Source organism: Diplotaxodon limnothrissa, linkage group LG8 (assembly GCF_057381915.1).
Source record: "Diplotaxodon limnothrissa isolate DT_005_m linkage group LG8, D_limnothrissa_male_GT1.1, whole genome shotgun sequence".
Taxonomy (NCBI): domain Eukaryota; kingdom Metazoa; phylum Chordata; class Actinopteri; order Cichliformes; family Cichlidae; genus Diplotaxodon; species Diplotaxodon limnothrissa.
The window spans coordinates 8,440,897-8,467,506 of NC_140603.1; the positions used below are offsets into that span (position 1 = coordinate 8,440,897).

At 40.2% G+C, this 26,610-nt stretch overlaps 1 protein-coding gene across 2 annotated transcripts in view; it reads left to right on the forward strand.

The window, feature by feature from the left end:
- The window catches only part of rab26 (RAB26, member RAS oncogene family), a 110,790-nt gene that overhangs the window by 29,999 nt on the left and 54,181 nt on the right, over nt 1-26,610 (forward strand). For both annotated transcript variants that reach the window (XM_085361212.1, XM_085361213.1), the window contains exons 3-4: nt 17,947-17,988; nt 24,403-24,469. In XM_085361212.1, the coding sequence (XP_085217338.1) occupies nt 17,947-17,988; nt 24,403-24,469 (109 nt within the window). The remainder of the gene's footprint in view (nt 1-17,946; nt 17,989-24,402; nt 24,470-26,610) is intronic.

Genomic DNA, 26,610 nt, shown 5'->3' on the forward strand with positions numbered 1-26,610 from the left:
AGCTGTTGAAATTAACCATGAATATTGGTGGGCCATGTTTCTTTATGACTGTGTTATATAGCATATCACATTGTCATAGGTAATTTATATACCATACTGTCTTTGTAAATATATAAATAAAAATCTCATTACTGAATGCACAATATTTATATTTGTAATTACAAAGGTTCACATTGAACAAGTTTAATTGAGTTAATTAAGGAAGTTCACATTAAAGTTTTAATGCAGTTCACTAAGTTTCATCATCGTATTAGCTCAAATGCATCTACAATATTATGTTTGTAGATGCATTTCAGTCAAGTCAACAACATGTGTGTTCTGGCCAGTCTAAACCAGCGATTCCTAAAGGCCAGGGGTGCCCAACTCCAGCCCGAAGGGCCGGTGTCCTGCAGGTTTTACATGTGTCCTTGATCCAGCACAGCTGATTTAAATACTTGACTTAAATGGCTAAATTACCTCCTCAACATGTCTTAAGTTCTCCAGAGGCCTGGTAATGAACTAATCATTTGATTCAGGTGTGCTGACCCAGGGTGACATCAAAACCCTGCAGGACAGCGGCCCTTGAGGCCTGGAGTTGGACACCCCTGCTATAGTCATGATATATAGAATGAAAATCGTAGGGCACTGCTTGATAACAATTTAAAAAAGTGTAACAGCTAACTGTAAAGCCGTAAAGGTCCTTGATTATAAGAAAAACTTACATTATGAATTCCTAATGCATCTATGAGAACTGATTTATGTGAGAACAAAGACATGGAAAAAATGTTTTTGCCACTTTGTGTTTATCATAATCAATGCAATGGAGGCCTTTAAGACACACCTGTAGTATCAGTTTAGATGTTTTTACTGCAGTGATGAGGGAGTCCTTTTTTAAAAGTTTTGGAAAAACAGAGTTAGGACAATGTTTAAGATATCTCCTGGGAATGAAAGAGAAGACCGGCACAGGCCTCGCCTTAAAGTGGACGAGTCAGACTTGCTGTGCTTGGCTGCCCACTAATCTAAATCTTTTCTGAGATTTGTGACAAGAAGGAAAGGAGAACGAGATAGAGCTCCCATGGACCCGAAGCTATCCAAACCTAAGCCAGACTTCTCAGAAGCAGAGAAATATATTTCATATTAGCTGTGGCTAGCCTACACAGGGAAGATCCTGAATGGATTACAGTAAAAGAAGGATAAAGAAAAAAGGAAAGTCTCATCTTGAGACATAGCTGTTTCAAAAATGAGCACAAGGTTCAACAGTAATTGTCAGGTGAAGCTGCACAGAAATCACATAGGTCATGACAGAGCAGTACCTGGGGGAGCAGGAATCTAAACGAAGTGGGAAGAAGGAAGAAAGGAACCTGAGCATGGACATTTGCTATTAAGGAAAGGGAAAGTGTGGGTTGGGAGGCTTTACGAAAAGATGTATTAAAAATTTCACTTGGGGAAAGAAGGAGATGGATAGAGAAGAAAAGAGGAAGTTGAGAGACAGAGCCGCAGAGGATGACAAATCCAGGATAAGCTGGTTTTGCAAGGTGCTGGGTGGAAGCCATCCTGTGCCAAACTGCTGCAACATAAGTGAAAAGGAAGAGGGAAAGTGGAGAATATGTCTTCTAAAGCAAGCTAACGAATTTAGCTCCACTTACTGTGATCTACTGTTACAAGTCTTGATGTGCATTTACCTGAGATTAGTGCATCATTACTGCAAGCAGACCAAAGTTAGTGCAGTAAATCAATCTTTATCCAGTTCTTACATGGTATGTTGTACATCAGTCTGCACTAGAAAACAGCTATTTGTTTATATGAGTATAAACCAATTTGACTTGTTTGACTTATATTGACTTATGATATTTGTAATTATTGTCATGGCGTAGCAGCGCCAAATCACAACATCAGCGGCCTCAGGGCGCTTTATATTGTAAGGTAAGGATCCTACAATAATACAGAGAAAACAAGAGAAACCCCAACAATCAGATTATCATGAGCAAGCACTTGGTGACAGTGGGAAGGAAAAAGCCCCTTTTAACAGGAAGAAACCTCCAGCAGACGTAGGCTCGGGCAGGGACAAAAAACACATTGTGAAGAAAAGAGTTATAGATGAATAATACCTGATTCTAAAATGCAATATGTGTGTATAAACACACAGAGAATGAAAAGAGGTGAGTAAAAAAGAAACACTCATGGAAGCCCCCAGCAGCCTAGGCCAACGGTCCCCAACCCCCGTGTGAAATTTATGGTTTTCAGGATTTTTATCCATTTTTATCGTTATTTTTTTTATCGTTAACTCGGTTTCCCTGAGTCTTTTCCCGTGTGTTATGAATAAATCTTCTCTTTGTTTTGGTAGTAGTACTGGTTTTATTTTGTATTTATCCGCGACACCTTAAAATATTGTCGGACATAAACCGGTCCATGGCGCACAAAAGGTTGGGACCGCTGGGTTAGGCTATTGCAGTGAAACCAAGGGGGAATTCGTGGTCACCAGCTCTAACTATATCTTTACTTTTAAGGTTAGGCTGAAAACTTTACTTTTTAAAAAGCATAGTGTCTCCTAAATCCAGCCTGAGAGCTGGTGCCTAGAAGCTGAAAGCTCTGTCTGCCCTGAACCATAAAATAAACTTGAAAATTCAAATTGCCTGGCAAATCCATTTAAGGAAAAAAATAAAATCATAGTTTTGGTGGTGAATTCTCAGAACCACAAAAAAAAGAAAAGAAAAAGAAAGAAAGAAACCACAAAAAACGTATGTACTGAATCAAATATGAGACAGTAGATCTTAAGGAGTTAAATATATAAGCCAGCGGTCTAAGAGCAAAGTGCTCTACTGGTGTGGAGAAACGTGGTCTTAAATTTCTGCCTGTCAAAGGTGGCAAAATGTCACTGCAACCCACCCAACAGGGGTTTAATTTCTCTGTAAACTAACAACCAAATGGCGCAAAGCCAATATGGAGACATCTCATTTCTGCATTGTAGCTGACATAAGTAAAGAAGCTGAACTGCAACATTAGTTACCAACACTTATCCCGTCCAGTTTTAGGACTCACACTCTAACAGTCCTTTTAAATAGGGTGACACTGTTTGGAGAGTCTTTTGGTTGTCATGAGCTGCAGAGGTTTTTGATTCAGACTTAGTCTAGATAATGCCCCAGGCACAAACATCCCAGCAACCCAAAAATATCTCAGCAGCACAGAAGCAAAGTGTAAAAGGCTTGTCGGCTGTTACACACAGTGATACATAATGTTCTAGTTAATTATAAACCAGAAAACAAATACGCACGCATCTGTGTTTGAATGCTCGTGGCAGGGCGCTCCAAGTGTTTTAGGCACTAACTTCGGATGTGCATTTGTCTACATGGTGAGAGTTAGACCGAGTTAGGGAGTGCGATTAGAAACACAGCAGAGCAGCAGGGTATGTTAGACGTTTCTGAAGTCGACTGGAAGAAAGTGAGAGAAATGTATGACTTTCTTCTCCTAATCAATTAGCAGGCTGATTTTATGTCGTATTTGCAACATTAACCGAGTCCAGAGTGAATGTGTGAACATTTCAAATCATTTTGAAGCTGGAAAAGAAGCGGTGGGAGAAAAAAAGGTAAAGGGAAGATAGATTTCTTTATGAATTCCGGTATAACAAAGAGGCATCCAGTTTAAGAGAACAGTTTCCTCTATGGGAGTCTCTTCCCAATCAAAATCAGCCGAGCATATTATGATGATTAAGGTGTGCGAGACGAGTGATTTCATTTTGCTCTCATCACTGTTAAAGGTCCTTCATTAGGCATATTTTCTTTGCAGACTTTGTCAGGACCAATTTCTCTGACAGCAGAGCAAAGTCGGTGTTCATGCTACAGTGCTTTATTTGAACCCAAGGCCAGTGAAAGGAAATGACTTTCTTTTATTTCTGAACTTTTGATTTCAGTAACTGCTACAGACTACATCTGTCTTTGTCAAATACCTGCCTACAGTAGTTTCTGTATTCATCTCTCGCAGAGGCACTTTGGATTTTATTTTTCCCTAATTTTTCATACCTTTCGCTTGTTTCCTACCTGAAAACTTGAAGAGCCTAATTAAGTCTCATTATGTCTGCGCTAATTAGGCAGTGGGCTGCTGAGACACGTGTGTTTGTTTTAGGAGCTCGTGGGAGCTTACCTGCTTTTTCGCAGTTTACCTCCTGACAGCGAGGCAGAAGCTGAGAAAATGAACGGCAGCTGAAAGCCAAATGCAGACGGTTTTGTTTACGTCTGTCAAGTTTGTCTGATCTGCTGCTTTTTGCCAGATAAGCACCTGCTTTTCTACTCTAAATATCAATTTGGCAGGTCAATGTTCAAGCCTTTCAAAAAAGTGCTATAAAGTGAGTTGAGTCAATACAGCTGTCTGTTAGCTGTGTCATACCTCGCTGACACTTTCTGCCATTATGAGTGAGGATTTGTATGCTTCAGGAATTCAATCTGTGCTGAACATGTTTACAGATTCTAAAGGTCAGGATTCATTTTGATAATCACTTTGCTGCTAACTGAATTCATCTTACAGAAATGTTCATTATATTTTTATTAAATAATAAATTAATGAATGATTATAATTTGAAATAACTGTTGCAACTGTAATTTGTTTTATATTGGATAGTGAGTGATATTTTTATAGTCCACGTTGCATGGAGGCATTAGTATTCCTCCTCACAGCTTTTGAGGAAAGCTTCATCTGCTACCACAAAATATCTTTCCATTTACGCTGTGATAACAAAACTGCTGGGTGGCACTCTGAGATGAATGCTTTTTAAAAGAATGAAAAGAAACATTAATGAATTGCCTTACAGCTGGTGGGAGGTACTTGGGGTTGATGGTGGGCGAAGAAAGCTGGAGCACTGTCTCACAGCAGAAACTGGAATTTGCATTCCAAATTCAGTTTGTCGTTAACTCCAGGCAACAATAACAATTTGACCCCCTCCAATTCTCTACTTATAGCCCCCCAGAATATCCAGCTTGCTCAGAATGATCCTGAAAACAGACATCCTGTGGTAAAACAGTTTTAACTGTCTCGCATGCTTTTATTTTAAAAATGTTTTACATGAAGACTGCGGTACTCAGTCTCAGTCTTATAAAGTTACTCTCAGTGTCTCAGTGCTATAGATGACATATGCTAACACATGTAGCAATCATGTTGCTTCATTTTGAGGGTAAACCTAGTAAGGAATGTTAGGGAACAGTGTTGAGAAGGTCATGGAAACATGCTAGCTTGTGTTGGTGCAATGTTTATACTGTATTCAGTGATGTTTCCAGGGAGTAAAGATTTGCTATATTGAAGCAAATATCTCTTTATACTAGAAACCCATTAATGTACTTTTTACAATCTTCTGGACTTGCATGAAGAAAATGTTCAATAAATCAAGTTGTGTGAATAATGTGGTTCACTGTAAAATTGTAGCACTACGTCTTAGCAGGAGACGTCACTGCTGTTATTTTTGCAGCATTAATTTTTTTGGATCAAGCTTGATTTTGTGATTTTTCCACCCATGCAAATAAACATCTGTCCAATCAGATCACTGAATTTGGCAAAAAATGCGCCTAGGCTCATTGTGCAGCGCTACCGTCACAGCAGCCGCAAGCCGATAGCAAAACTGGACTCAAACGCAGAGAACCACAACAGAGACGGCAAGTATGTTTTACAGGGTTTATTTAAGAAAACAGAATAATTCGTAGCACAGCGTTACTAGAGCAGGGCATGGGTGGCGTGGAAACTTTGAGCTAATACCGACGTGAGCTCATTGACAAACTGGCAGCATGGATCTTAAATCCTCAACCTGATTACCCAGAATCAGCTTCAGGTTTGCAGGACTGCACGTGTTAACCTCTTCGACATTTCAATGGCTGTGAACAAAGAGAAACTTGTAAATAACTCATGAAAGAATAAAGTTACGTTGAAACCAAGCACACGATTGTTTTTCTTGTGACATTACCAATAAGTTTGATGTGTCACATGGCCCTCCTCCTATTGAAAAAAACAAAAGTTGTATCCAAGATGGCCGACTTCTAAATGGCCACCATGCTCACCACCTATCTTGAGGAGTTTGCCCCCTCACATAAACTAATGTATATATATATATATATATATATATATATATATATATATATATATATATATATATATATATATATATATATACACACACGTTACACATCCAATTCGCATAAGGAAAATTTGGAATCTTGCACCTGTGCCATATTGTCTTTAGAAAGCACCGGATACAAAAGAGTTTGGATAAAACTGTTAAGTATGAGTAACACAGACTATAGTCAATGTGGGCTAACATTGTTGTACATTTATTTTGGTGTGAACGCTATTCATGGGGCTAAATGATTTCATCAGGGTATACACGCATCACATATTTTTAACCTGCAGCTTTTGTTATTGTTTTTCTCTAATCTTAAACTCAAATCTCACTACTGTTTTTTTTTTTTTTTGGAAACCAAAGGAGTACATTGTTGAAATAAATAAAAGGAACCACTGAGCTGTTTTATTTAGTTCGTCATTTTACGCACAAAAGAACACAGTTTGCACCACTGGGCATGAATTGTATTTTTTATTATAGCTTTGATTTGGTTTTACATGAAGGTACAGACTGAATGTGCTGCAACTCTTTGCTGGTAGCCGGAGTGTTTTTGGCGTGGAATAAGTGTTTGTGTTGATTAGTCCATGAGTGGTTTGAGCTTTTCTTTTCTTCAAGTGGGAGACTTCATGGGAGTTCTAATTACTCAAATATATTCAAAACAGGGACTGGTCAGGCAGACAGGTTGATTGACAGGTAGCTCAGGGGTGCTGTTGAATATTAATGCTTATTTGTCAGTAGCTCAGGATTGTGTGTAGGTGTTTGATTCCTAGTCTGCGTATGCATGTGTGAAATGTCGTTTCGTGTTTGTGTCTGTCAACTGTTTTTTGTCTTGTATGTTTATATCTGTTCCGTATAGGTAGCTGCTGTTTAACATACATGCCAGTCTTTCAGACTTGCTGTTGTTTAATATGCATATATTCTTTGTGCATGAGTTTGTGTGGCACCATGTGGGTGTCTACACTGCAGAGTACTCTGAAAATGTGTCAGCCTGTCAAAGCTCATTCCAAAATGTGTCACTTTCTTTCTGCCATACATATCAGTTACACCTTAGAAAGTATCACCTCAGACCTTTTTTGGCGTCAGCTTCTAACAAATCACGTATCTGTGGCCGTCTACATGGAGAGAAATTTGCAATCAACTTACATGTGCAATCTGCCTGTTCTATAGGGTAATAACCCCAAATACCACCAGCTAGCAGCCAGTTGTGCTGATTGATAAAGACTTATTCAGACTGCTTGCAAGAGTCTGTATTTAGACAGCAAATTAGACAGCAATTATTTGAAAACCTTCAACAATCTGTGATTGTAGTCTGTCCAAGTCAAACTGCAACTGTTTGCAGAAAGGTTGCCTCATATCAGGTGACTTGTGCAACTGTGCAACACCCTCAAACGCTGAGCAACAATTTACTCAACACAAGTTTCAAAAGGTTGCAGAATATAGAAGAAAATGCAATGCAGTCACCAAACAGTCACCAATTTATTTGTTTATTTTATTTTATTCTTTAGATTTTTTGTAAAATGGTACATTTGCAAATTCATTTGACAACAACAATAATTGTATTTACCATTACACGCTGCACCCAAGATGGCACAAAAGACAAAATCTCCAATGCTTTCTAAAGAGAGAAATGAAGTTTCTTAAAATCTTCACTCTAAAGGGAATTTTCAATTTTTTTTATTACACTTCATTTTCTCTTCGCAAGATGTCATAAAGATAATCGGTGATATAATCGTATTATATATTATATATTGTGTCTTATATTGTTGAATAGTTTTATATTAAGTAAAACTACATACAGTTGCACAAGTATTCGGCCGCCTTGAACTTTTCCACATTTTGTCACATTACAGCCACAAACATGAATCAATTTTATTGGAATTCCACGTGAAAGACCAACACAAAGTGGTGTACACGTGAGAAGTGGAACGAAAATCATACATGATTCCAAACATTTTTTACAAATAAATAACTGCAAAGTGGGGTGTGCGTAATTATTCAGCTCCCTGAGTCAATACTGTAGAACCACCTTTTGCTGCAATTACAGCTGCCAGTCTTTTAGAGTATGTCTCTACCAGCTTTACACATCTAGAGACTGAAATCTTTGCCCATTCTTCTTTGCAAAACAGCTCCAGCTCAGTCAGATTAGATGGACAGCGTTTGTGAACAGCAGTGTTCAGATCTTGCCACAGATTCTAGATTGGATTTAGATCTGGACTTTGACTGGGCCGTTCTAACACATGGATATGTTTTGTTTTAAACCATTCCATTGTTGCCCTGGCTTTATGTTTAGGGTCGTTGTCCTGCTGGAAGGTGAACCTCCGCCCCAGTCTCAAGTCTTTTGCAGACTCCAAGAGGTTTTCTTCCAAGATCGCCCTGTATTTGGCTCCATCCATCTTCCCATCAACTCTGACCAGCTTCCCTGTCCCTGCTGAAGAGAAGCACCCCCAGAGCATGATGCTGCCACCACCATATCTGACAGTGGGGACGGTGTGTTCAGAGTGATGTGCAGTGTTAGTTTTCCACACAGAGTGTTTTGCATTTTGGGCAAAAAGTTCCATTTTGGTCTCATCTGACCAGAGCACCATCTTCCACATGTTTGCTGTGTCCCCCACATGGCTTGTGGCAAACTGCAAATGGGATTTCTTCTGGTTTTCTGTTAACAATGGCTTTCTTCTTGCCACTCTTCCATAAAGGCCAACTTTGTGCACTAATAGTTGTCCTATGGACAGATTCCCCCACCTGAGCTGTAGATCTCTGCAGCTCGTCCTGAGTCACCATGGGCCTCTTGGCTGCATTTCTGATCAGCGCTCTCCTTGTTCGGCCTGTGAGTTTAGGTGGACGGCCTTGTCTTGGTAGGTTTACAGTTGTGCCATACTCCTTCCATTTCTGAATGATCGCTTGAACAGTGCTCCGTGGGATGTTCAAGGCTTGGGAAATCTTTTTGTAGCCTAAGCCTGCTTTAAATTTCTCAATAACTTTATCCCTGATCTGTCTGGTGTGTTCTTTGGACTTCATGGTGTTGTTGCTCCCAATATTGTCTTAGACAACCTCTGAGGCCGTCACAGGGCAGCTGTACTTGTACTGACATTAGATTACACACAGGTGTACTCTTTGCAGTTATTTATTTGTAAAAAATGTTTGGAATCATGTATGATTTTCGTTCCACTTCTTATGTTTACACCACTTTGTGTTGGTCTTTCACGTGGAATTCCAATAAAATTGATTCATATTTGTGGCTGTAATGTGACAAAATGTGGGAAAGTTCAAGGGGGCCGAATACTTTTGCAAGCCACTGTACATACATGAGTTGAAAGACAACCTTATATTGAAATTGTCTCTGTTAACACGGTGTAGCAAGGTCTGGCTGGAGGACCTATTAAGTTCCCCAATGGCAAGGTGTCTGTCCTCTTTCACAATTCACAATCCATTTTAATTGCTGCTTCGCTTAGAATACATGTTGATTACTTAATTCACCCAAACTGCACTTGACAGAAAAACTCCCTTTTAACATGAAGAAACCTGCAGCAGAACCAGGCTCAGGGAGGGGCAGCTATCTGCTGCGACTGATTGGAGTGATATTTCCTAGAACAAATTAATAATTAATTTTTAATTAAAATACTAAGCTCTTGTAACCAGAATTGGCTGAGCATTATGTTTTACAATGTGAATACTCTGAACAAATTTGATGAAAATGGATAGCTTAGTACAGTGGTGTCGAACTTTAGGCCTCAAGAGCTGCTGTCCTGCAGGTTTTAGATCTCACTGTGGGTCAACACAACTGAATCAAATGATTAGTTCATTTCCAGGCCTCTGTAGAACTTCAAGACATGTTGTTTTCCAACACAGCCATTTAAATCAGCTGTGTTGGATCATGGACACATCTAAAACCTGCAGGACACCGGCCCTTGAGGACTGGAGTTGGACACCCCTGGCTTAGTAGAACCAGCAGTGGAAGGCTGGTTGACTGGAATGTTGACTTCCTCATTGCTGTGCTTTATTGCAGTACTTAGGTATACATCTGGGTTTTGGATACTGCGTAATGCTGTGCGCCTTTTTTAATGGTAACAGGAAGGCTGCTGAGAGACCAGTTCTGTCCCACAACTAATTTCCCCTTGTGGGACAATAAAGAAATTGAATTTTATGTCATTGCAAGCGTTACGTATCTGGTTTGCTGCGGTTGGAATACTGTTTCAAACTCAAATTCTTCTTCTGTCTTAAATATCCAATGCTGTTTGCTGATCTTTTCTTGTATGAAACAGTGGTTGGTATCGGTCATTTCCATATTTCCAGGATAGAGTGCCTCATAACGTGCTCCATAGCTACCCGGCCCAGAGATCAATTATCAGTTACTTCATTAAATGAAATGCACACTTTTCCCCTAACACCTGGTGGTTATCAGGGGTAACTGATGCGTGAATAGAGCTTTACCAGCTGATTTCATAGCAACTGCAGGAACCTTCAGCAACCTGTTAAGGGGATACACATCTTTCCCTTGCAACCAGCCTGTGTGACTGAGGGCAATGAGCCACCACATGTAGCCGACAATGCCCGGCCACATGTGGCGAGAGTACGCAGGCAGTTCCTGGAGGATAAAGGAATTGATGCTATTGACTGCCCCTACTTTTACCTATCCTAAGTTCAATAGAGCACTTCTAGGACAGTATGTTTCAATCCACCTGATGCCACCAGGTTCAGCCTCAGATAGTCCAGGAACTTAGTGATGCCCTGGTCCAGATCTGAGGGGAGATCCCCCAGGACACAATTTGTCATTGTCAGACATGCATGTGGGGCCATACAAACTCAAAAGTACCTTTTTGAGTTGCTGAAATGAAATTTTGTCAAAATGCACTAGCCAGCCGCATTTTTTTTTTCATTTTGATTTTTGGGGTGTCTTTGAATTTAGCATTGTGTGGGGTGATAATTTTAATTCCCATCAAACAATATGGCATCCTTTTAATTTTGTGTTATGAGAACTAAAGTATGTAGTGAAAAGCCTACATTTACAAGTTACTTCTAAATGGCGGATGTCCTGGATTTCAGATTTTGTATCAGAAGCACTCTGCAGGTTTGCTCTGCGGACTGGTTCACAGTTATATAAACACCCAGCCTACACACAGTGCTGCTAACATCTTTACTCCTTTAAAGTAAAAAAAAAAAAATCATTAGTAACACTGTGAGTCACATTCCTACTTCAGTCCCTGCGATCAGAGAGTAACACAGACATTTCATTCGTGGCTTTTTGTATAAAATAAAAACAAACAAACAACTCTACATAGCGCTTACTGGTTACTCATAATTGCTGAAAACGCTGTAACATCTGCACCTGGACGGGTGAATAGTGAACTTTCCCTTGGCGGTGCAGAAGCAGCAAATGAACTTGTCTTTGCTATCTGTCATTTTTACTGAAGTACTGTTTGGCAATGCAATGTGGCAATGTTATTGATTATTACTACTAGTAATGGATTAAAAATTAAACACTGAAAATTCTGAAACCCATTGAACCGCACCATAACTCTTGAATTTAAAGGTGTTTTTGCATTTATTTATATGTTTTATTGGTCCGTGCCACTGGGTCTAATTTTTTTCTTTTCAGTTCCCCTCTCTTATTTACCAAGAGACCCTCGCGTTGGGTATTTCCTCCTTTCTGTACTCAGGAAGCTCATGTGTGCGTTTACAGACATCGACTATTGCAAATAGATATGTTTAAAGCAGTGTTGCTCCTTCAGCTTGTAGAAGCCATAGGTGCTCAGCTATAAAGTCACCCTTTAACTACTGCGTCTCTTAAGTTGTTGATTAGTTATATTTTAAAATTGTACCCATTACTTTTGAAGAACTCCTTGGTTTAGGTCCATGGTGCACATCATGCGCTCAGATCCAGGTTGGATCCAGTTCAGGTCCCAATTCAAAGCTGTTAATATGCTTTCAGAATCAGGCTCCTTAAAGATCTGGATCTATAACTGGCAGACTAGCTTACAAACACTGAGGCAGCACTGAGAATTAAGACCTTAATTTTTAAAAATCTAATAGTTATCAGGGTGGATATCTGTTCACCTAGGTGGTGGAATTAAGTGTAAAAGTAGTTCAACAAACATAATGTTTATAGCAAACTTAGATTAGATTTGTTAGTTTATTGAAAACAAAACCAGGGTGTAGAGAAATTTATGGGATCATTTTGTTGTCTTCTTTAATCTGAGAATAAAACAATTTCATATTAAACACAGGAACTAAGAAACCGAAATAGTACAGTGAGATAAGGTGGGTTGTATGTACCAGTCATGGTGGGCAGTCTTAGAGTTTTCTTAGCTTTGAATTGGGTCAAATTGTTCTTTAAAGTTAAAGTCGGTTTTTCTACATTTGCATTATTTGTTATCAAATTGAGCCTCTGGTTTACTCATCATAATCCATATTTGATAATGTTCTGTCTCTGGAGGTCAGTGTCTATTTTGGCAGATAGAGTGAAAAACCTCTGTTCTGTAAATACGTGACAGGTGATGTCTATTCTGGATTGAATTTGAGCTGAAAATATATTAATGGAGATGTTGCCACTTGACATCTTGATAAACGTAATGACTTTATTATTATTGTCAGCCCCAAGTTTTATATTTTCTTTGGCTAAAGCATAATGTTCATTTTATTATGATCGACATTAGAGTCTAAAGGTATGATAAAGTTTGGTAAACGACTCTTGGCCCGTCAGCTTTTCAAAAAAAACGATAGCAGAGGTGAAACGTTGCCTGGTAACACTGCAGTCGCTATTAACTCGTCTTTTATCTGGAGTCTGTGGGCTAGGATAAACACAGAAGGACTCGTAAAGTCTTTGATACGTGCTAAGGTGAGTGTTACACTTTTAATTGTCGGCCAGACTCGACATTGAATGTCAGTCAGTGATGGACAGCACCAGATTGTTATCATTGGTGATTGATAGCTGTTCTCAACAGTGGACATATTGAGCCTGTCAGATAGTGACATGGACATATTGAGTTGTTTTTTGAGTATTGCAGTGTGAGTTCCTGTATCCCAGCCCTGTTGCTAAAAAGTATTCATGTTCTAGTTTTTGACCTTTGGTCATGACCATATAGTGTTTTGGTGGTGGGGAATCTAAGCATCTGCCTTTGCACCACTAAGTCGGTGTTGGGATCTAAAACAGATTTGCAATAAGTTGTGGTAAGTTCAGTAAAAATGAACTGAACTGTAAGAAGGGTTTTAAAGCAAAACACCACACAGATGGGTGTGAGTTTGTCTAACAACTGGAAAGTTAATGTAGCAATTATTATTTTTTTTTTAAATCTCGTGCAGTCCTTTTCTTTGGGTTCTTCTATAGCTCAGCTGGCCATCTGCTAATTGGAATGTTGGTGGTTCAATCCCTTGATTCTCCATTCTGCATGCCAGAATATAAACCCCAAGTTGGTGTTGGGGTGTGAATGCGTGTGAATATTCGATAGAAAGCACTTAGGTGAAAAAGTGCTTATGTGAATGTGTATGAAAGCACCTTGAGTGCTCAAGTAAAGTAGAACCAGTCCGTTTACAATTTACCATGACAACGTAACCAGTAGTAATAGAGCTTTCATGTCCCAAAATAATCCACCAGGAATATGCACGAACACGTGATTCCTGCTAGATGCTAGCTCTATTTCGGCTTATAGAAAAACTGAACAGGTTATGCCCCATATGTCAATACTACTCTGATGGCTTTGGTTTTAGTTTTGAGTGATCTAAAAACCTCTACCCACATTTCGGACAGGAAGTGATGTTACCTTTGTAACAAAACACTCAAATATCATTGTGCTTATTTGCAGCCACTGACAATGAATTAGATCAGTTATTAGTTACAAGCTGCTATATTTTGCTAGAACAACTCAGCACTGGAAGAAGCTTCTGTGTGCATAAACAGTTCTGCATTCCATAACCTCACTGTTTGCTTCCAGAGGCTGCCCTTGAGCAACTATTCTTTCCAGCCATAAATGCCCTTTAATGCAGTCAAAATGAGGCGTAGGAGCTAGTAAGTGGTTTCCATTTGTAAAGTAAACTAACTCCAACTCACAATATCCCATGTAATATGGATGAAATGCATTAAGAATGAGGGGAAGAATACTGTTAGTGAATGGGTCAATTGCTCAAGGCTTCAAACCCCAAAACACAGTTTCTGTGTCTACAGTTTAACTGCAAAGCAGAGATCAGTATGCAAATTAAAAGTTAGTTATGCAACATTAAGTAGAGTGACCAAATATTTATGCATTATTTGCTCTTGTAATTAGCTTATATTCATTTATGCACCGTGGATGCGACTGCCTACACACATGCCAGCCTGTGATTTGTGGCTCTCAGACGAATTCACTAATCAGCTTTGACCTACTCAGAAAATATTAGGTTCTATTAGGAGCCTTGATTTTGTGTGTGTTACTTAGGTATATGCTTTAACTTATGAAACCACTGGCCCTCTTGTATTTTGCAGCTTTCTTTCCTTAAAAATCAGTTTCCTTGCTGTCTGATGTGGCAGTCTGCCCACAGTTGTTAGTTGTGATTGAGAGTCAGGAGATGCCACCTCAGTGGAAAGGGCTTTTTCATCCGCAGGTGGAAAGCAATCATAACTTCAATTTTTCAGCAGCTAAAAGTGGAGCAGCAGATCACACAATTCAGCAGTTCCTTTCTTGTTTCACTTGTGACTCAAAAGATTCCCCTTTAGGTCTCTGACTGTGATTCTGATGTTGTTTTTTTCACTTTTGGTCAAACTAACCTGTTCAATTTTTTCATTTTTCTTAGAGTGGTCCTGGCTGCTGAAAGCAAAAAGCTAGGTTGTCCTTTGTGCCTCCTGCTCATGTGTTGGCTCTTAAACATTCACACACATCCATCCATCAAAATGGAAATGGAAAGGTCAACAGATTTACAGTACATGCCACAACCTGTGGGTTTGCAGAAGCCTTAGAAAAAGTTTCTATTTCTATGCTGAAGGGCAGGCTTGCAGAAATATTCAGTTAAATTTTTGCATCATACTCATATTTTTTGACATAGTTCTTTGTGTGGTTGTTGTTTTTGTTAATGTCCTTTTGCAAATATCGATTATACAGTAAAAAAGTGAGACATTTCCTTTTAAAAAGTCTTAATTATTTTTGACAAGTCTTTGATTTCAGACTGGGGTTAATCAGGCTTCTTATTTTTTTCTGCTATCAACATTTGTTTGAAATAAGATCTGCTGTTTATCAGCTGTAGATAGCTAACTAGTTAACAACCTACAGTTTAGCTACCCACAAGTACATAACTAGGCAACACGAGGTGGTTAGAAATTCAGTTTATGATAAGCGAGCTATTCAGTTAGCTGCTAGTGGCTAGCTAGCTAGCTTGCTACATAGGCTAGCTAGTTTGGAATTGGACAAAGACTTATAAAACATGTATAGGTTCACCTCTTCGTGTTTTAAAACTTTAATAGAAAAATTATCTGTGCAATGATAAACATGAACAGCTGTGGTTAAGAACTGTATATCATGTACTATATCTTTACATTGTGTATCCTTTTTTTTATAATACTGCATTGTTTTCCTTCTGTTGACTGTTTAATGTTGAGTTTTTGGAAACTGAACTTGAGGGGCTCTGAAGACACTTATTTATCATTCATAACTCAGCAAAACCCTAATTCACACACCAATCTATCATCTATATTAATCTAAATTGAAATTGAATACAAATTATCATACTATATTTCGTAAGACTTTAAACTAAATAGATATATGGTTATTTTTAAAAATGCAGGTTTCACCATGGACTCACTGCTGGAGACTACTACATACAATACATACTATAAAATCATTGAACATATTTTTGTAGAAGGTCTAGAAGGTCTATAGAAATTTTTATCTGTTTACAGCCACTGGTATACAGCTTCCAGCTGATTCTTTAAGTGTTAGTAAGCCTGCTTTCTGCAGTAAATTGGCATCTTTCTGTGGGTAACCATGACTTGACCTGCAACTTACAACAGTTTCTGAGAAGGTGCTATTTTTATTATGAAATGTGATAAGGTACAGATGAATCAATCAAAAATAAATATGCAAAATATGAAAGCTTAATGTTGTTGCACTTTTGCAGGGACACATTTGCTCTAAGAATAGGCACCTTTGTACACTGAAATATAGAATGACTAAGTTATAGAAGAGACAGAGAAGAGTTTGTGAAAGACCTCACACAACAATGTATTGACTAAGCTTTTTCAAGAAATGTACAACTGCACTGTTTTGTAGATTGTTTTTAAAGGTCCAGACGTTGCTTCTTCCAGTGTTTCAGCAGTGTAGATTAAGCCGTCGCAAGAGCCAAAATAATTATTTTCTCAAGAAGACAGTTAGAATCCCAGAGTTCGGCATTGAGCCAAAAATAGGTCGTTTGCAAAGATTTGAAACTTCTTGTTCAGACATATTGATTGTCTTACATCAGTCCATAAGTGCCAGACCTATGGAACATAAAATTAGACCGGAGGCTTTGGTTTTATTCACATCTCCAGCAAGGTTTTAGATTGGATGTATTTAGAAATCTGGAGTATCTGAAGCATCTTCGTCATATTTTCATTTGAGCAAAACTGCCACTTATTTCCTGGTACATATTAGTAGTGTTATTTAAAGACGAACTTTAGTAGGCAGGATATGTTTCTACAGGCATGTCTGGTTTCCAATAGTGACCTTGAGCAAGCCAATAAACATCATTAATTCAGCCCATTTTTGCTCCTGAGTTTATTTCCCTTGTGACAACTCTACGAACTAGAAAGAACTCAAAGTTTTTATACCCATCATCTTTCCTTTCAGAAAGCACTTGTTTTTGTTGGATTTTTGTTTTTTGCTACAAAGCAACTGATACTGCTTATCCAGCTGCAGAACTCTTGGTGGTTTCACCCCACAGAGAGCACAAAGCATGCCACAGAATACCAAATTATTTGGGCTCATCAACAAAGGAATAGTTTATGGAGTCCCTGTACCCTCAGCGTTTGGGTGTAGGGCAAGCAACTGCCAAGACTAGAGCGAAGGAGAACAACATCAAAGCTCATGTGTTGCAGCGACATCCCATCAAGTACAAAGTGGACGGTGATGTGTCAAAGATCATATTTGCACTGGGGTGGCAAGACATTATAAAAATGCAGAGCAAAACAGGTTTTTAAGGGGTTTGAACCAAGTGGAAATTGGCTTCCCTGATGTATTTATTTTTTTTTTACCTGTATCTGCTTGAAAGAGTGGAAACGGTTGCTGAGATTCCTGTTGTGTCCCAACCAAAGAGGTGTGTGCATTGCCAGTATTATCACACTCCCTGCATTGATGGAAAAGTTCCCTGTTTACACTAAAAGAACTGCAGAACATAATGCAGGAGTGGCTGTCATCACTGACCATTAACACTTTCCGCATAACGTGACATGGCAGAAGTACTGAGACGCCTTCGAATGTGTGTTTGCGTATGTGCTTTGACAGTCGTCATGCAGGTAAATGATGCAACTCCCTGAAACAAAAGGCTTCATCATAACAAAAGGTGTACATGCATAGAGCTATAGATAGTACAGTGTGCTGGCAATATCACAGTGATAAAAGAGAGCCTTACGGCAGAGGCCAAGCCCTTATTACAACAACTGTGGTCACAATAAGCCGACTGTAATACATCAGCCTCTGCATGCATAGCTTGTCTTACTTTCTAAGCTCTTCTTCTGGGAATCAAACAAATTCCTTCAGCAGTACCTGAAAGCATCATTTAGTCTCACTCTGATGCCTCTGTATTCTTTTTCTATGCGCTTGTAGCAAAAGTTCTTATCACTGTTTGACTTTTTTCCCCTTTCTCTTGTTACCTGGCTTTCTGGCTTTCTGTCTACAGCTGTGTTTTAGCATTTATCATTTTTCTCTTTTGTCTTTCAGAATAAAGTTATGACCATTGATGCTGTGAAGGTCAAACTGCAGGTAAGAATCCTAATCCACAATATCTGTCTTTAAAACGATAAAATCTTCTTTTTCTTCCCCCATTCCTGTCCAAACGTACGTGTGGGTCATTTTTTTAATAATAAATCTCCAGCAACTATTATCCATGGTGTAAAATACGTCTCCCATACATCTTCATTTCCTGCTGTGGGAGGGGCAAAAAGTGCAAATGATGACTTAATGGGGCCTTAGTTAATCTCTATCAGTCAATTAGCCTGCCGTTCTGCCTGACTGAAGACACAAGAGGGAATTGCAGACTTTCCATCAGATTATCAAGCCTGGAAGTTATCAACAAAAGACACAGACAGGCAGAGAGACCAATGACTCTTGGCCGTTCCAAAACCGCATTAGCTACTGTCTGATGGTTTTTTGCACCTCAATTACACAATGCTAACGCTCTCTCTCTTTATCTTTCTCATCTTTAATCCATCCACGTCCATCCATCTGTCTGTCTGTCAGATGGCATATTTCAGGTGATACTTCATGAATTAGTTTAATGAAACTTTACGTATCTTTAGACTAATTACATTATAGCATAAGTGGAAATGTGACTGCTGAGTTTAAGCTGCACTATTACCAAAATGTTTATGGCAGTAAAAAAAAATCAAGTCATTCAGTCAAATCTTTAAAACTTTTCAAAAATCCTGTAATATTGTTTTATGGTTGAGTCACACACGGGTAAAAACAGGATGATAGCCTCCATGAAACTAAGAAAAGTTGCTGGTTATCCATTAACTGCTCTGAATGTTTTTGCATTGGTAGCTTGGTAGTTGCACCAACTGGTCGCCCACAGGTTTAATGTGTAAGACCACAAACCTCGGGAAAAGTGTTTTTGATTGTAAGATGATTGCACAGGTTGCCTAACTGGGACTGACTGCAATCGCTCTCAGACAGACTTACAAAGATTTGCAACTAATGTTTGATTTATAAATGCAGACAGATTGCCAGCATGTTGCAATTAGTCTGAGTCAGTCTGTGCTGATAAGCAATAACTGTACAACTTTCAAGCTCATTTAATATTAACATTGGGTCTTGTAGGTACAAGAACTCAATTATCCTTACACGTGTATAGCAGAAAGCAGTAAAACATCCACTTCTGACTCGCTGTAGACTACTTTCATTATAACGCACTCACCTATGATAAAACATCCTTATCTGCACTAGGATGTTTTATCATAGGAGTCATTTTAGCATATTCGGTCCTACTTTGGCTCATGTTCTTGATTTGACATGTCTCCGATGATGACTGGATCACCTGTAGAGACATATCTAAAATGTTTGATCTATATTAGTTGGTTTTTCTCATTAGTTAAAATTGACTGAATGGAGTAAATGGAATTGAAAAGATTAAAATGAAGGGAGAGGAAAATTAAAGAAGTATAAAGCTGAGAGCAAAACCAATTAATCACATGCTGGAGATTCATTCAAGAAAGTCCAAGCTGTTTTGGTGAGTGATAACACAAGTTACAACAGCAGGTACCAGAAAAGGAGAAATATGGGATAACATTAAAGAGTGAAGGCCGTTAATGATTTCTTCAGTACAAGGCAAGAATGGTAATGTTCAGAGGAGTTAAATTTGATAAACAGCATCCTCTATAAAACTTGAGTCAGTGGACTGTGACTATGTTACGTTCAGTAGAAACCTGAATATACAGGGCATCTGCATCTTTACTTGTTCCACATTCCACATTGTTACAGCCTTAGTCCAAAATAGATTACATTCATTTTAAATTCTTACAAATGTATTAAAAATAAAAACCAAAAATGTAATGTGTATATAAGATCCTGTTTCCACTGATCGTGTGTCGGATGTCTCTTCAACTCAAAAATTAAATATGCAAGAAGTTCAACCAAACGTTTTTCACTTCGTCATTATGAGGTGTGTGTAGAATTTTTCTAGTGCAAAATAAATTTAATACATTAACAAAAGGCTGGAGCTTAGAAAGGACTGGATTTCCTGTGAAACTTTGATTAGGCTACTCTAAAACCTTCATTTTATTTGTCTGAGCCATTTAGACTTGCTGGTGTGTTTTGGGTAATTGTTCTGCTGCATAACCCAAATGTGTTTGAGCTTAAGGACACAAATGAATGGCCAGACATTCTCATGGAAGATATTCTGCAAACTTTCCAAAACTTTTGTCTCATCAGTTCACAGAATATTTTCACATCTTGGGAATCATGAAGAGTTTTTTTGTCAAATGCGAGAAGAGAATTTGTTCTTTTTGGTCATTCGTAATTGTGTCCTTCTCTTCCACAGATGCCATTTTTTCCTAGTCTGTTTTTTATTGTTTTACGACAGCGAGACCTGGAGGGGCGTGATTGGGAAGAACGGCCCCCCTGATCTGAACCTGAGCGGTGCTTTGTTATTGGACTTCTGTGCAAATCACAATTTGGCCATAACGAACACCTTGTTCGAACATAAGAGTGTCCATAAGTGCACGTGGCACGAGGATGCTCTAGGCCGCAGGTCGATGATCGATTTTGTAATCATATCACCAGACCTGCGACCATATGTTCTGGACACTCGGGTAAAGAGAGGGGCTGAGCTGTCACCTGATCACCACCTGGTAGTGAGTTGGATCAGGTGGCGGGGGAGGACGCTGGACAGACCTGGTGCACCTAAATGCATAGTGAGGGTGTGCTGGGAATGCCTAGCGGAGGCCCTAGTCCGTGAGATCTTCAACACACACCTCCGGCAGAGTTTCAACAGCATTCCAAGGGAGACTGGGGACATTGAGTCTGAATGGACCATGTTCAGCATCTCCATTGCCGAAGCTGCTGCATTGAGCTGCAGCCGCAAGCCGGTTGGTGACTGTCGTGGTGGTAATCCCCGAACCAAATGGTGGACATCAGAGGTGAAGGGAGCCACCAGGCTGAAGAGGGATTCCTATCGGGCTTGGTTAGCCTGTGGGACTTCGGAGGCAGCTGATAGGTACCGACAGGCCAAGCGGAATGTGGCTCGGGCAGTGGCTGAAGCAAAAACTCGGGTGTGGGAGTAGTTCGGAGAGGCCATGGAAAAAGACTTTCGGACTGCCCCGAAGAGATTCTGGCAAACCGTCAGGCATCTCAGGAGGGGAAAGCAGTGCTCTACCTGCACTGTGTATAGTGCTGGCGGAGCGCTGCTGACTTCGACTGAGAAAATTGTCAGGCGGTGGAAGGAATACTTCGAGGACCTCCTTAATCCCACTGACACGTCTTCTGAGGAGGACGCAGAGTCTGGGGATGAGGGTGATGACCCGACCTCTGGTCACTGAGGCAGTGTGAAATGCACTTCACACACGCACAGTTGTTTGTCGCCAGATGCCACGTTTGTTTCTAGTTTTCATTTATCATGATAGTCCACAGTCTGACAGCTCCGGTCTCAGCTGATTTCTAGCCTCTCCTCCGCTCCTCTCCCGTCTCACTATAAAAGGGGAAGGAAACCATCATTAGTCCAAACGCCATCAGCTGTTCTCACCTGCGTCTCCAGCACCGCCCCGTTGAGCTCACTGCACCACTCCTCCCCTGCAGCCGCGCCCGGGACCACACCTCCGCCACAGGCAGTTAAACAACTCCTTGGTGGCAGAGCCCCTGGTGTGGATGAGGTCCGCCCCGAGTTCCTGAAGGCTCTGGACGTTGTAGGGCTGTCCTGGTTGACACGCCTCTACAATGTTGCGTGGAGATCAGGGGCAGTATCCCCGGACTGGCAGACCGGGGTGGTGGTCCCCATCTTTAAGAAGGGGGACCGGAGGGTGTGTTCCAACTACAGGGGGATCACACTTCTCAGCCTCCCTGGGAAACTATCCCTATACAACCATTGCAAGCGCTTGGTTCGCATTGCCGGCAATAAGTCGGACTCGTTCCTGGTGGGTGATGGGCTCCGCCCTTTGTCACCGATTCTGTTCATAATTTTAATGGACAGGATTTCTAGGCGCAGCCAAGTGGTGGAGGGCTTTCACTTCGGTAGCCTCAGAATCTCATCTCTGCTTTTCACGGATGATGTGGTTCTGTTGGCTTCATCGGGTGAAGGCCTCCAGCTCGCACTGGAACAGTTCGCGGCCGAGTGTGAAGCAGCGGGAATGAGGATCAGCACCTCCAAATCTGAGGCCATGGTTCTCAGCCGGAAAAGGGTGGAGTGCCCACTCCGGGTCGGGGATGAGTTCCTGCCCCAAGTGGAGGAGTTCAAGTATCTCGGGGTCTTGTTTGCGAGTGATGGGAGAAGGGAGCCTGAGATCGACAGACGGATTGGTGCTGCGGCCGCAGTGAGGCGGACACTGCACCGGTCCGTCGTGGTGAAGAGGGAGCTGAGTGTAAAAGCGAAGCTCTCAATTTACCGGTCAAACCGCTCCCTACCCTATATATACAGGGAGTGCAGAATTATTAGGCAACTTGTATTTTTGAGGAATAATGTTATTATTGAACAACAACCATGTTCTCAATGAACCCAAAAAACTCATTAATATCAAAGCTGAATGTTTTTGGAAGTAGTTTTTAGTTTGTTTTTAGTTTGAGCTATTTTAGGGGGATATCTGTGTGTGCAGGTGACTATTACTGTGCATAATTATTAGGCAACTTAACAGAAAACAAATATATACCCATTTCAATTATTGATTTTTACCAGTGAAACCAATATAACATCTCCACATTCACAAATATACATCTCTGACATTCAAAAACAAAACAAAAACAAATCAGTGACCAATATAGCCACCTTTCTTTGCAAGGACACTCAAAAGCCTGCCATCCATGGATTCTGTCAGTGTTTTGATCTGTTCACCATCAACATTGCGTGCAGCAGCAACCACAGCCTCCCAGACACTGTTCAGAGAGGCGTACTGTTTTCCCTCCTTGTAAATCTCACATTTGATGATGGACCACAGGTTCTCAATGGGGTTCAGATCAGGTGAACAAGGAGGCCATGTCATTAGTTTTTCTTCTTTTATACCCTTTCTTGCCAGCCACGCTGTGGAGTACTTGGACGCGTGTGATGGAGCATTGTTCTGCATGAAAATCATGTTTTCTTGAAGGATGCAGACTTCTTCCTGTACCACTGCTTGAAGAAGGTGTCTTCCAGAAACTGGCAGTAGGACTGGGAGTTGAGCTTGACTCCATCCTCAACCCGAAAAGGCCCCACAAGCTCATCTTTGATGATACCAGCCCAAACCAGTACTCCACCTCCACCTTGCTGGCGTCTGAGTCGGACTGGAGCTCTCTGCCCTTTACCAATCCAGCCACGGGCCCATCCATCTGGCCCATCAAGACTCACTCTCATTTCATCAGTCCATAAAACCTTAGAAAAACCAGTCTTGAGATATTTCTTGGCCCAGTCTTGATGTTTCAGCTTGTGTGTCTTGTTCAGTGGTGGTCGTCTTTCAGCCTTTCTTACCTTGGCCATGTCTCTGAGTATTGCACACCTTGTGCTTTTGGGCACTCCAGTGATGTTGCAGCTCTGAAATATGGCCAAACTGGTGGCAAGTGGCATCTTGGCAGCTGCACGCTTGACTTTTCTCAGTTCATGGGCAGTTATTTTGCGCCTTGGTTTTTCCACACGCTTCTTGCGACCCTGTTGACTATTTTGAATGAAACGCTTGATTGTTCGATGATCACGCTTCAGAAGCTTTGCAATTTTGAGACTGCTGCATCCCTCTGCAAGATATCTCACTATTTTTGACTTTTCTGTGCCTGTCAAGTCCTTCTCTTGACCCATTTTGCCAAAGGAAAGGACGTTGCCTAATAATTATGCACACCTGATATGGGGTGTTGATGTCATTAGACCACACCCCTTCTCATTACAGAGATGCACATCCCCTAATATGCTTAATTGGTAGTAGGCTTTCGAGCCTATACAGCTTGGAGTAAAACAACATGCATGAAGAGGATGATGTGGACAAAATACTCATTTGCCTAATAATTCTGCACTCCCTGTACATATATATATATATATATATATATATATATATATATATATATATATATATATATATATATATATACATACATATATATATATATATATATATATATATATATACATATATATATATATATATATATATATATACATATATATATATATATATATATATATATATACATATATATATATATATATATATATATATACATATATATATATATATATATATATACATATATATATATACATATATATATATATATATATATATATATACATATATATATATACACACATGCTTGTAATCGCTTAGTTAGCCTTTTGGCTTTGTGTTCTACAAATTCCAACCTCCAGACTCAATGCAGAATTTGTCTTAACATAAAGATGCTGTTTTAAATTTAGTTGCTAAACTGCTAAGCTATTAATCTATCTATTTAGTTGTTCACTATGCCAACCGATGTTCTGTTCATCCTGCTCTTCCTTCCTCCCTTCTCTCTCAGATATGGGACACTGCTGGTCAGGAGCGTTTTCGGAGTGTCACTCACGCTTACTATCGTGATGCTCACGGTAGGATTCCTCAATTTGTGTTTGTGAGAACCTCTTTGGTTGTGACTGACATGCCTTCTCTCCACTCTCTATTTTCTCCTGACACAGCCAGACTGTTCTGACAGACATTTCATTGCCTTTGTTTTCTTCAAATGTGTTACTGGCACCAGCAGGCACGCTGCTCCCTGTTGTTCCCTCATACCTGTTGAGATTGCAAAAACATGCATGTTGCTTTGTGTGTGTGTGTGTGTGTGTGTGTGTGTGTGTGTGTGTGTGTGTGCATTTCCACCTGTATTTCTCACGTTGCCGGGACATGAACTTCCTTACTTCTTGGTACAAAAAGCAAGCCATTTTAACACAATTAATACACTTTGCCACTGAGTCTTGGTTCTGTAAGTATTGGCTGAGTATTGGTAAGTGATGGAATCACAATACTCTTAGTTTGTGCATGTGTGTGTGTGTGGGCACACGCATTTGCCAGAGGCTCAATGCTGTGTGCAGGTTCTTTTAAGCGAGAGGCTAACCACTGGGTGGGAAAATGAGCCTGCCTCTCACACAGTGGGGAATCGGAGGGGGGGGGGGGGGGGGGGGGGGGGGGGGGGGGGTATTGGGGAGCTCTGAGCTATTCCCACATGTGCTTGTGAGGGTGTATGTGTGTGTAGTAGTTATATCTCGAACAGCCCCGCTGAGTACTGATAACAGTTTGCCTCAGGCCAACCTGAATGAGCAGGTGTAGTCGAACACACACACACACACACACACACACACACACACACACACACACACACACACACACACACACACACTTGCTGGCATTAACTGAAACGCGAAATCTGCTCAGCAGCATATAAAATAGCAAAATGATGGGACGTGGCTGAAAACGTGTACCCGATTGTGTCCGTTATGTATGGGTGTGCGCTTGGCTTTGATGAGGTTTGCATGTGTTATACATAAGTACGTGTGTGTGTGTGTGTATGATGGCCAGTTGCCCAGCATCATTCTGATCTGTCAGTGCAACAGTTTAGCCTCACTGATCTTTAACAAGGCACCAAGGGAACCTCAAACCAGCTCCTCTGAGTTGTCCGTCTGTTGCTGACTTTTAAATAAAGCTCATTCGCTCTGACAGACAGGACCAGGGGAGGGAATCCAGCCCAAATGCAGCCGTCACGAAAGCTGTCTACTACTGTGAACTAATGGACAGTTTTTCGTGACTCAGACTTTGAAATGTAGAGATCCCACAGTCAGGGGTCTCGTTTCCATTTCTGAGCACCGCCAGGTAAAAGTGAGGAAGTCCAAAGTGTGGAAATAGTAAACAGATTTAAGTCAGTAGTTTAAAATCTGCAATTTTAATTACAGTTAAAGTCTCACAGTCCTGTCAAGGAAGATAAAGTTTCACTGCTTATACTTCTTTATTATTTTCTTTTATCTCTACATGGATGATTAGCTGAGTGCATATGCTCTCTGTCAAGCTCATTACTGGTTACTGATTCGATGTCTTTGGAGCTCTTCACTATAGCCCGTGCTCTCTGTCACTGATCTGCTCCACCGCCATCTGCTGTATTGTGCACATAAGGTAGTATGCTGAAAAGTGTCTACATGAAAATGTCACGGCTTGCCAGATCAGACAACAGACTTCACACTGCTGGTTGTGTCGCTACACAACACACAATGAGTCATAACTCATCTCCCCTCCTGCTTGTATTTGTTGGTGACTGACACATAACCAACCTTGTGATACTTTACAAGGCACACTTGGTATAATAAGATAACAACGAAAACTTGACTGCAAAGATGGAAACCAGTCATACAAAGCAGGCAGTTGCACTTTATATTTGTATTTAATAGTGCTGTCAATAAATGAAAAACAAAACAAAACTAATTAAATTCACAGTTGTCTGTAATTAATCGCGATTAATCGCAATTACTTGATCCTGATTACTTGATTTTAACTGCATGCGCTAACTGCGTTAACTGCATTAAAAGTTTTAATTTCAATGCGGATTAATTTGCGTTAACTCATTTTTGGTTTAATTTAAGCAATAACTCACAGTTGGGAGAAGTTGCCCCTTTGCTAATGACTTTACCTAAATGCTATTTGGACTCAGTGTTTGTGAGGACCTTTAGAAGAAGCAGCGAAAAGTTTTGTACATTTTTTTGGGAGA